Below are 13,042 nucleotides of genomic sequence, written 5' to 3' on the forward strand. Positions count from 1 at the left end.
TGTATAAATACATTTGGAAGTGTTACCAAGAGTTAGATGGAAAAAGAAAGTGGCTTGCTATTCTCGCTGCCACATTAAATAATTACAGAGAAGTGAAACGAAAGAAAAGCAGAGCAAAGTTTTATTAAAGTATACTCCAAGGGAGAAGCTGGCAACTCCAGAGAGACTGAGGCCCTGAAACTCCTCAGTGTGGGCTTATATCAGTTTTTTCTTTTGGGTAGTTCCTAGGTTTGCAACATTTGAGTGACAGGCCTGGATTATATAATAATTAGCCAACTATGCATGTCCTTTTCCAATATGTATTTGAAACACCTTTATGGGGTAGGAAACCACAGCATTATTTCTATTCTAGAGACATAGGTCAAATAAGGACAAGCAGCTGCTTTCTGCAAAAGTGCAACACGCACAACAAACTTAACTCTTCCTCTGTTGGGATGTTGTAATTGCAAACTGACTGTTACATGGGTGGAATAGGGTGGTCCCTGGGTGGTCCTCGGTTGGGGCTCTCCATCAGGATGTCTAAGGTCCATACTCCTGTTGCCCATTAGCTTCCTGCCTAACAGAAGGATTCACCACTTTGAGTTACACATCTATGACCTCACATATTTACTCACCCCATTTTTTTTTTTTTGGTGAGAGCATTTAAATTTTACTCTTTTAGCAAATTTTAATTCTACAGTTAAATTTAGTGTTATCAGCTATACTCACCATGTTATACATTAAATTCTCAGACCTTATTAATCTTAGAACTAAATGTTTGTACTGTTTTGCCTCTTTTTTTAGGTAATGATGTAACTAACATGCACCAAAGTAACATTGCCATTGTAAATCTAAGGCTCAATGAGTTTATCTTTCTCCCGTGATTAAAATATTTGTCTAAAAGTTCTGTGGTGGTTTTATTGTCAGAGAACTTTAAGCTAGTGAATAGTATTGCAACATATTTTTCAGAAAGTTGCTTTGGAATAGTTAAAACAACAGTGTCCAAACGCTTAATATTGTGATTTGTTCATGAGGAAATACATTTAAAAAAATTAAAGCTCATAACATGAAGAGTAACATTTGTTATTTCCATGTAAATCATTTAGTGACATTTTAAACATGTTTTACTTTAGAATAATTTTTTACAGAAAACTTGAAGTGATAGTAAAAAAAAGCTCCCATATTCCCTGCATCCAGATTTCCCACTGTTAACAGCTTGTATTGCCATGGTAGATTTGTCAAAACTAAGAAATTGATACAGTGTTGGTTTATTGTTAACTAAACACCAAACTATATTTGAATTTCACCATTTTTCTTGTTTGCATTCTATTCCAGGATCTGATCCAGGGTATACCACATTGTATTTAATTGGCTTGTCTTCACAGTTTTGTCTGGTCTATGACAATTTCTATCTTTATTTTTCATTATCTTGTTAGTCTTGAGTACTGTGCAAGTATCCTATTTTATGTTCACTAGTGTGTATTTGTTGTTTTTCTTGTAATTAGTTTGGAGTTACAGGTTTTTGAAAAAATTTACCAGAGGTGAAACACCCTTCTTATCACACACAATCATATCAGGAGTACATTAGAATGACATGACATTACTGGATCTGCTATTTTTACCTGTCCCTGTTCTTTGGAAGTCAGTCACAAAGTCTAGCTTACCCAAGTTAGGGGAAAGCTGGGATTAAGCTCTGTCTCCCTTAGTGGCCAGTATCTACACATAAAATTTGGAATTTTTCTTTAAGAAAGATTTGTCCTTTCTTTTTTATATAATCAATCATTGATTTATAGCATTATAGACTAATAATCTATTATTAGTTTATATTTTAGACTATAATGTTATTTTGCTGTTCAAATTGTTACTATTTGGCCATTGGGAGCTCTTTCACATTTGTAGATTGGTTGGTGTATCCCTTTGATATTTCATTCTTTTTGTCGTTGTTGTTTTAAGCACTTCATTACTTTCTGGTACTATAAGGTATTCCAGGCTCATGTTATATTGTCTCTGCCCCCTACCCCAGAATTAACCATTTCAGTAATGTGCCATGGTTTCTCTTATTGAAAAATAGTGTTTACAAACCAAGATCTGGTGCTTAGTAGTGTTTGTTACTACTGGAGTATCATTGCTTCTAAGTCCTCTAAGCAGACAGAAGAACTAGGTGATATGTGTACTGATCTATGTCTATGCACAAATCTATCCCTTTGTGTGTGTGTATAGAGATAAATTTGATTTTGTAATGGTGTCTTTGACTCTAATCCAGTGTCATAGGGTTCAGTTTCACCTTCTTCGTTAATCTGTTATTTGTCTTTCCAATTATGGGAATCCTGGCTCCAGCCACCTGCTATCTGTTTATTTGTTCAGTTTCATTACACAGTTTATTTGTTCAGTTTCATTACACACATAAAGTAATTTCAGAATTGTTAGCCATATTGTTTCACAGTTGTTTCTATGTGAGAAACAGATTTAACCACTATAGTACAGTGTTTATGATTGTTTTTGTCTATAGCTTAATTTATAGTTAAAACGTTATTTTCTAAAGTCACTTAGGTTAGTTTCTGTGTTTTATTATTTGTGCACATGAAAGTATATACTTTGTAATGTAGAGTTTAATGGGTTTTGACAAATGAATAGAGTTATCTCTTTATAACCTCATTACTAGCTTTTTGTTGTTGTTTAATTCATAGCACAGTTAACGTTAAGTCACGCTAAGCATTTATTCATTGTGGTAGCTTTAGTATTAATCTACATTATCTCATTTTAATTTAATGACTAGAGTTTGTTGTGGTAAAAATACACATAACATAAAATCCATTTAACCATGTTAAAGTATAATTCAGTGGCATTTAGTATATTTACAGTGTTATGTAACTATCACAACTATTTTGTTGAACCCCACAGCATTTTCATGTACCTCAAAAAGAAATTTTGTACCCATTAGCAGTCACTTTCAAATGCCCTATCACCTGGAAACTACCAACATATTTTTTGTCTCAGTGGATTTGCCTTTTGTGGACATTTCATAAAAATATTTCTGGACATTTTATAAAAGTGAAATCATATAATATCTGACTTCTTTCAGTTAGCATAAGGCTTTCAAGCTTTATTTGGTTTGTAGCATGTTATCAGTACTTCAGTCCTTTATATATACACACAATATTAATTCAAGGTACTATTTGATTTAAACAATAAAATAGGCCTAGGTAATTAAATAAAATAATGACAGATTTCCATGGTGTATTGAACTATTTCACTCAGGCTTGATTTTTGAACAGAAGAACTTTTCTTCAAGCCTCTTGCTATATCCCTTTTCAGAACTGCATGACTGCATTCTCCCTTTATTTTTTCTATTATGATTTCTAAATATAGCTGTTTTCACATCCTACCACTTCGTTCATAGATCATTGGAATGAGGTTTTCCAGAAAGTAGATATTCAGGATTATTAAACTTATGCAGGGAGAGAGGGAGACAGAGAATCTCAGGCAGGCTCTGCACTGCCAGTGCGTAGCCCGATGCAGGGCCTCGAACTCAAGAACCGTGAGATCATGACCTGAGCCCAAATCAAAAGTCGGACACTTAAGCAACTGAGCCACCCAGGCCCCCTAAAACTTCTTAAGATTTTAAAACTTTTTTATGTTAGAATGTTATGTACATTACTATCTTTGTAAACAGAATATGAATAACATCTTTTAGCTTTTTTGTTGATTCAGGGTTATTCATGAGTATATTTGCTTTTATTCTGTCTCCCTACTCTTATTCTCTAGATAGCCCTGCTAAAGAAAGGGCCCCCTTGCCTTCCATTGCCACACTAATAAATAGTTCTTTTTAAGTTAAATTATAAAAGCAATACATGTTCTTAAGCAAAATACAAACAGAAGGAAAAGGTATATATTAAAAAATAAAAGTTCATTCGTCAGTGGACACTTAGGTTGTTTTTCCATGTCTTGGCTGAACATGGGAGTGCAGATATCTCTTTGAGATAATGATTTTGTTTCCTTGGAGATATACCCAGAATTAGAAATGCTGTTTCGTATGGTAATTCTACTTTTCAATTTTAGAGGAACCTTCATAGTGCCTGCACCAATTTACCTTCTTACCAATGGTGCACAAGGGTTCCCTTCTCTTTACATCCTCACCGACAGTTGTTATCTCTTGTCTTTTTGAGAATAGTCATTCTAACAGGTATGAGGTGATATCTCATTGTGGTTTTGATTTGCATTTTCCTGGTGATTAGTGATGTTGAGGTCTTTTTTGTGTACCTGTTGCCCATTTGCATATCTTCTTTGGGTCCTCTGCCCATTTTTAAAGAAGATTGTATGGGTGTTTTTTCAGGCATGTTTTTTATATTGCAGTGTTTAGAGTCCCAAGGCCACTCTCAGGTTTAGTAATTAACTAGAACTCATGGAACTCAGAAAAGCTGTGTTGGTTATTACAGTGAAAGGATACAAATTAAAATCAGCAACAGGAAAAGTCACAGGGCATCCAGGAGAAATCCTACTGATCTGTCAGTGGAAATGTGCAGACCGCAGTTACTTCTCCCAGCAATGATGTGTAACAGTACATACAGAGTGTTGCTAACCAAGCACACGTATCCAGGCCTTGGTGTTTAGAGTTTGGGCTTGGTCACAAAGACATGTTTGACCACCCATGTGAGTGATCTTAGTCTTTACCCCTTCTAAAGGTCAAGAAGATGCCATATGGCCCAAAGGCCTTGTTGCCCCAATAATTCACCTTTTTAGACTATCTGGTGTGTGTCCTAAGCCATCCAAGTAAACAAAGACCATTTTCTTAGGCAGGATATTCCAAGTTTAGAGGTTACCTCCCAGCTGCTGAAGGCAAAGGTTGGGCAGGTTTAGTCCTTTGCTACATATATGTATACATAGATAAAATCACCCTGTTTGAAGTGGTTGTTTAAATACAAACAGCATAACATACATTCTGCACATTGCGTCTTTTTATTTAATATATTTTGGCATGTCTTTCCAGGTTAGTACATAGAAATCTATATCATTAATTTTAGTTCTGCAACATTCCATTAAATCATAATTTTATTAACACCCTTTGACAAGCTTTTAGGTTGTTTTCAATTTTCCACCATAACAACCAATGCTTCACAGAATATTTTTATGTATTTTTGGATACTTGCCGAAGTATATCTTTAGGATAAATTCCCAGAAATTGAAATAATGGGTCAGAAGGTACACTATTTTACATTTTAATAGATACTGTAAAGTTGTCTTCCAAAATGTCAGATAGTAATTTAGACGCTCACAAAGATTGTATGGGAGTACCTGTTTTAGCATACCCTCATGACACTGAATATTAGATGGTGAAAATCAGTTAAGTCACTTGTGTAAAACACAATTTTTCTTTCTTGAAAACTTTTAGGATTCAAAAGAAGCCAGTATGTAGCTTTTTAATACAAAGCTATGTGTAGATTTTTGTTTTTAGAAAGTATATTAGTAATTTTAACATGTCTTAATATTTGTGTAGCCCCATCTGAATACTGAATAATAATTGTATTATTTGGCCAATCATACTGAAATGTTTACTTTTGAAATCATGTAGAAGATGAATTTTCTCTAACGCCTAACAGATGGGGAGTAATTTGACAACTGCTTTTGTTGAAATCAATATTTAAAGTAGTATGTGTGTTAACCAGCAAGCAAATTATGTATAAACAATGCTTTAGGAAGCAATAATATGTTATGAAAGTGGATGTATTTCTTTTGAAGACGTTACTCTTAGGTGTAAGGTCTTTTATAGCTTGGAAAGTGTTCTCCCCCATCCTGTAGCCATATAACAATCAATTTATCTGTCCTTTATCAATTAAATTTTCACCCTGCAAAGAGTATTAGTTATTTGGAATAAGTTGCATGGAAGATACCGCATAGCCAATTGATTTATACAGTATTTCTTAAAATGTAGCTTGAAATTTGTCTTTTCACGTATATATGAATTGCTTAGTCTTAGGCAGTTGTGTTAACTTGATATGTTTTGCTGTAATATATCTTTAGCTACTGTTTTCCAATTATTAATATATTTTGTTTTTTCAAATACCTAAAATATGTTGGAGAGATCTTTACACTCTTCTATTTTTATTTTTATATTCTTATTCAGAGAATCTTAAGTACCATCTGTAGTAGTACTTTACTGTTTTATTGTTATATTATATATAGGGATATATATAGGGATATATATATATTATATAGGGATATAATACTCTACTGTTGGGATATAATTAATACTAGTTAGTGCCACATTACAAAATACAACAAATATAGCAGCAGATAAAATATGACTGTTCTTATGAGCGTGTTGTTTTATTCCCACAAGAGGAGCACTTTAAAGGGTTAACTTATTTACTTAAATGGGTTACATTTTCAGCTTAAATGTTTTTTTCTACACATTTTTATAGGCCCCGACTTTGTTGTTTGTGATGAAGGCCATATTCTGAAAAATGAAGCATCTGCTGTTTCAAAAGCTATGAATTCTATACGATCAAGGAGGAGGATTATTTTAACAGGAACACCACTTCAAAATAACCTAATTGAGTGTGAGTTAATATCTGCAGTTATGTTGTAGAGTTTTGGCATTGCCTCAGATATATTTTTGCCACTTTGCCATTTGCCTTTCTTCTGTCTAGTATAGTCTCTGACCATGATCTACATAGGTCCATCTTAGTCTTCTATGAAAGAATACCATACATTTCAAGCCGAATGCTTTGTAAATATGAATGGTAAACCACAGTCAAAAGGTGTACCATTTTGAATGTTCAAATATAAACATAGAATTTGAAATCTATAAAAATTATCAGATGTATTAATGATGGCTTTAAAAGTACAAATGCATTGGTGACTATTCAGGAGATACTGTAACAAACTATAATTTAGGGAGAGGTACTATAGGAAATTGAAAAGAAATGCCAAGTGTGAATATTTTTAGGAATGTGGAGATGCTAAAAGGAGAGCTATGTCGAATCTGTGTCAGCATAGAATTTGTTCAGACTGAGGACAGATGATGTGAACCCAGATGACTTGTGAATTTCTCTCATTTTCATATGTGTGAGAATACTTGAGGGAACAGGAGTTATATTCAGCTAATAAATTGAAATTTCCTATTTATAATCCGTTGTAATAGCTTTTTGTTATTTTTATGTTATTTCCAGCCCTTTAGTAACTTATTTTCTATTTTATTATTTGTAATACTGGTTATTACTTCATTGTAACCTATATTTTATCTTCATTTTTTATCTGTTCCAGTTTCCCCCTTTTCTGTTACTTCATTTGTAGAAATGCTACTTCACATTGCAAAAACAATAAAACATTAGTTAGAAGAGTTTTATGATACAGTGAAGAAAGCAAACCAGTGGTGTTTGACAGTGAAATTCACAAAGAAGTATTTTTTTACTCCCGTGGAACTTTGCTTTAAGTGACAGTGCATGTAGAGTTCATTCCTAGTTCTTGATTGAACTGCACTTAATTCTCAATATTATCCATGACTTTATTTTTTAGTTGTTTTTTTTTTTTTTTTTGAGAGAGAGATGACACAAGTGATCGAGGGGCAGAGAGAGAGAAGTGGGGCTTGTGTGCACCTGAAGCAGGGCTTGTGCTCACACAATGTGGGACTCCCAACTCATGACCTGAGCCAAAGTCAGATGCTGAACCGACTGAGCCACCCAGGCACCCATATTATTCATGACTTTTTAAGGGCTCTGCTATAATGATAATATGTTCTGTCTTACTTTTATTATCTAATTATATATTCTTAGAATTTTCTAAGAGAGTCCTTTGTATCCTGTAAATATCAATTTTGATGTAATAACTGCTAATTTATATTGAAATGGTGAAAAAACGCTATTTCACATTGTGATCTTATATTGTATAGGACAGCTGATAACTCTATTAAGAGCTTCTGGAACTAGAACAGTTAATACAAAATTTGATATAGTGGCTTATTACCTGATTTTATTATTTTGATTCAATATATATGTTTTTTCACTAGATACCCTTGCTGTCCATAAAATCATGGTTAGAATTATAGAATACTTGTTTCATACTCCATATCTATTATAAAGAACAGGGAAGTAGAATAAAATGTTCTTAGGTATTTTTTTTAAACATTCATATCTAGAATATAGGGATGGTTTTATTTGAATTTCTCATCTGGTTTGGAAATCCAGTTCCAGAACTGACTTATAACCAATGTTTAGTCTATACTCAGTTTACTGTTTGTTCTTTGCAGCTTAATTCTAATGCTTCCATGGCATGTGTTTTTGACATGAACATTTTATCAGGTTTATCTGAGTCCCTTTTAGCTATTATTGTCGTTAGTGAACTAATGTCTTCTCTCTTAGATCATTGCATGGTTAACTTTATCAAGGAAAATTTGCTGGGATCCATTAAGGAGTTCAGGAATCGATTTATAAATCCAATCCAAAATGGTCAGTGTGCAGATTCTACCATGGTAGATGTCAGAGTGATGAAAAAGCGTGCTCACATTCTCTATGAGATGTTAGCTGGATGTGTTCAGGTACAAATATGTTCCATATAATAAAATATCGTTGCTTTGTTAGATTACAATCCCAAGTGTTTTCTGAATTTAAACTTTGTTTTATGTTTTCTTTCCTCTTTTTTCAATATATAGTTTTATAGTTAAATCTCCTAGCGTTGTCTTCAAAAGTTTTTGAAACCTTGAACTTTCAAAAAAAGAGTTCCATTGTGAGGTTTAGAGCATACTTGATTAATTCATTTGCCAAGTGTATAGCTTCATATTTTAATATGTTAATGTTTAGATTTCTCATCTTTAAGATAGGGAGTATGTAAAAGAAACACAGCTATTATGATTAAGAAATTCCTATGCTCACCTTAATTTTATAGTATAGTGGCTTGAACCTCACTTACTTGAAATATTTGTAGGAAATGCAATTATGAATTGTGAGAGGGTCATTTTTAACAAAATCCTGAAGAAACAGTTTTATTAATTTGAAGTAATAAAATAACCTGAATGGGTTAGTTAGTACTGTTTACATACAGATATTTAGTGAGCCTCTATTGGTGAGTGAATAAGTAGAGTTTGAGCCAGCAGTTAGTAGATCTTAAGATCCGCACATTTTCTTCAGACACTAGATATTAATCATAGCCACAAAGATGTAACAAATCTTTAGAGATAGACTGTGCTTCTGGCTGGATATTCTTTTTTTTTTCCCTGGCTGGATATTCTACCATCATATACGGCAGTCGTTCTGTTTGTTCAGGTTAGCCACAGGTACTAGCAACTCCTCTGTTTCTGTATTGCTGCTGCTACCTAGGCAGTGTTTTCCTGGTTTAGTAGTCATTTGTATCTAGCACATTCCTGTTTGTTATTTCTTGTTCTTATAATTAAATGGTTTCAAGGGTGTTTATACATGGCTTGCTTTCTCAAGTGGGTAAACAGTTCCCCTAAAGTTATGTGTTATTCTCTGGTATATTGGCACATCTTACCCGAAGGACAACCCAGACTGCATCAGACTTTGATTCATTGTTTTTAGTGTATGATTAAAGCAAGTCTTTTTCTTAACACTGCCTACTATATCCCCTTCCCACGTTTTTTCTTTCTTTTTTCTATATAGAGGAGACATTTGAAAACATAAATTACTTGGTTGGTAATATGACCACTTCAATTAAAAACCTGCCTGGTGTGTTGCAGTCTCTTATTACCAATACATCATATTGTATAGTCATATGAAATATAATCATTACAATCATGATGATCATTGTGTGATTAAAGAGGGTAAATATGTTTAAGAAAATGCTTTCTTGTATGTTTGGTACCTGTTTATGCATATCTTTTAGTTGCAAGCAATGATAATTCTTTGAACAGTCAATTCCTTTCATATATTTAGGTTAACTAATTTTCATTATCTTTCTTGTTAATTACAGAGGAAAGATTATACAGCGTTAACAAAGTTCTTGCCTCCAAAACATGAATATGTGTTAGCTGTGAGAATGACTCCTATTCAGTGCAAGCTCTATCAGTACTACTTAGATCACTTAACAGGTAACAAATATGCTTAGTTTATTTTTATATTTTCTCTAAAGACATTCTTTTTCTGAAGGATGTTGTTTTAGTAATTTTACCATGTCATTTGTGTTTTTTTTCCAATTGTGCATTTGAATAACATGGGTATGATTATTTTGTAAAAGCACAAATTATTTCTAATTTAAAAAACACTAAATTGTCAAAATAAACTAAGGAACAAACTGGTGAAAAAAACATACACAGTATATTGAATAATGCTCTTAGCTTGTAATGAGCTTTATTTCAGGAAAATTATTAGTGAGTAATGTAAAAGAAAATATATAAAAGTCCAGTGTATTATTTAAAAAATTGAACCACAATAATAAAAGGCAAAAAAAGCAAAATGCAAGGCAGGACATATATTATGCTCCCAACATTATAATAAAAATATACACAAATGCCTAAAATACACCAAAATGCTTGACAGAAATTGTTTTTGGTTTTATAGTTTTTTGGTGGTTTCATTATGAGGATCTTTTAGATAAGAATACTTCTTATTCTTTTCTATGGGCTTTTAAAAAATACAATGGATAGGTATTAATGTTATCATCAATAAGCTCATGTGTCTGTGTGTGTGTCCCTGACTGTGTGCCTAGGGTTGTCACTGTTCACAGAGCAAAACCTAGCCTCTGGTCTGAAGTGAGGTTTCTTATTTCTTAGGCACTTCATTCTGGTAACTTTCGCCAAGTGATATGTTAGGTTTATTTAGGTGATACAGGTTAGAAAGTACCCATTAGCCATTGTGAATAAAATAATTGATCAAAAAAATAATAGAAGGTGGAAGTATGTACACACATATTAAAATGATGCTTTGTATCAGTAAAGGGATACTCTTCATATTAGCAGTGCATTTTATTTTATTTTAATTTTTTAACAGCAGGGCATTTTAGAGAACAGAATAATGATGGTCCTCAAGCATTATTTTGCTTTGGAGAAAATAGGATTTGAATGTTAGTGTTTTACAGAAGTACTTTTTTGCTGTATTATAAAAACAGCTTTTATTGACTTTTAGAAGAAAATCACTTTTTTTTTTTTTTTTTTAAATTTTTTTTTTTTTCAACGTTTATTTATTTTTGGGACAGAGAGAGACAGAGCATGAACGGGGGAGGGACAGAGAGAGAGGGAGACACAGAATCGGAAACAGGCTCCAGGCTCTGAGCCATCAGTCCAGAGCCTGACGCGGGGCTCGAACTCATGGACCGTGAGATCGTGACCTGGCTGAAGTCGGACGCTTAACCGACTGCGCCACCCAGGCGCCCCGAAAATCACTTGTTTTAATTTAAAAAATTTAACATTTATTCATTTTTGAGAGACAGAGACAGAGCATGAGTGGGGGAGGGGCAGAGAGAGAAGGGACACAGAATCCGAAGCAGGATCCAGGCTCTGAAGCTGTCAGCACAGAGCCCAACACAGGGCTCGAACTCACAGACAACAAGATGATGACCTGAGCTGAAATCGGACACTTAACCACTGACTGAGCCACCCAGGCGCCCCAAAAATCACTTCTGGAAGGCACACATTTTCATTTGTATATCAGTCAGAAACTATTAGGTTTATTGTACCATTGTGTTTTGAATGACAAAAATTGGAGACATAATTAAGTAACCAAATGTTATTCCAATGAGAGAGCTACTATGTACTTAGAGAGGGATATCCAGACTTACCTTTCATTTATATCTGAGTAATAACAGGTAGTAAATTTGGTCATTTAATTTACTATTTTTTCCATTTAAAATTTTGTTTTATCTTAGAGAAAATGCCAGCTACTGTGTTTTCAAGTATCAGAGAGCCACTTGTCTTTAATAACCAATAGCAAAATGTTAATGGCTCATATATAGACATTAAAATGTACTCTTTTGAGGGTAATGCAATATTTAAGAATTAAGGGGGCTTTATTCTTTGTGACTTTAATTGATAGTAAATATCTAAAGTACTAATTATTAAAAGCTTCAAACTCTGAAAAGTATGATTGTTAACTTCTTATCTGGTGCCATGAATATTTTAATTGTGAAAAGGTCTGGGGTTCTACCCTACTAAATGTGATGTTTTCTTTTCCTTAAAGTAGAATAACCTGACTTAATAGTCCCTTTGAGAAAAATGCCCATAAAAGGCCACATGGGTTCTATTAAAGGTATCTTAATTCTTACTAGAAACCTATCACCCACCTCTCTCACTTGTATTTACAATGTTTGGTATTTTTCTGTTACACATTCCAAGATTTCTTTTGTTTCTATATTTGACTCTTTTTAGATTGTACTTGGTTTTAAGAAGTTCATTTAAATTTTGCTTTTTTTTTTATTTATTTGTGTCTTTTTTTTTTAATATATGAAATTTATTGTTAAATTGGTTTCCATACAACACCCAGTGCTCATCCCAAAAGGTGCCCTCCTCAATATCCATCACCCACCCTCCCCTCCCTCCCACCCCCCATCAACCCTCAGTTTGTTCTCAGTTTTTAACAGTCTCTTATGCTTTGCCTCTCTCCCACTCTAACCTCTTTTTTTCTTTCTTTTTTTCCTTCCCCTCCCCCATGGGTTTCTGTTAAGTTTCTCAGGATCCACATAAGAGTGAAACCATATGGTATCTGTCTTTCTCTGTATGGCTTATTTCACTTAGCATCACACTCTCCAGTTCCATCCACGTTGCTACAAAAGGCCATATTTCATTCTTTCTCATTGCCACGTAGTATTCCATTGTGTATATAAACCACAATTTCTTTATCCATTCATCAGTTGATGGACATTTAGGCTCTTTCCATAATTTGGCTATTGTTGAGAGTGCTGCTATAAACATTGGGGTACAAGTGCCCCTATGCATCAGTACTCCTGTATCCCTTGGATAAATTCCTAGCAGTGCTATTGCTGGGTCATAGGGTAGGTCTATTTTTAATTTTTTGCGGAACCTCAACACTGTTTTCCAGAGCGGCTGCACCAGTTTGCATTCCCACCAACAGTGCTAGAGGGTTCCCGTTTCTCCACATCCTCTCCAGCATCTATAGTCTCC

The 13,042-nt window shown here is 33.8% G+C and overlaps 1 protein-coding gene across 8 annotated transcripts in view; it reads left to right on the plus strand.

Annotated features, from left to right (window-relative positions):
* The window catches only part of ATRX (ATRX chromatin remodeler), a 308,093-nt gene that overhangs the window by 181,160 nt on the left and 113,891 nt on the right, over positions 1-13,042 (plus strand). For all 8 annotated transcript variants that reach the window (XM_019436157.2, XM_019436156.2, XM_053891478.1 and 5 more), the window contains 3 exons: positions 6,399-6,536; positions 8,337-8,512; positions 9,901-10,018. In XM_019436157.2, coding sequence (XP_019291702.1) covers positions 6,399-6,536; positions 8,337-8,512; positions 9,901-10,018 — 432 coding nt within the window. The remainder of the gene's footprint in view (positions 1-6,398; positions 6,537-8,336; positions 8,513-9,900; positions 10,019-13,042) is intronic.

Source organism: Panthera pardus, unplaced genomic scaffold, assembly GCF_024362965.1.
Source record: "Panthera pardus isolate Hobbes unplaced genomic scaffold, ASM2436296v1 HiC_scaffold_27, whole genome shotgun sequence".
Taxonomy (NCBI): Eukaryota; Metazoa; Chordata; class Mammalia; order Carnivora; family Felidae; genus Panthera; species Panthera pardus.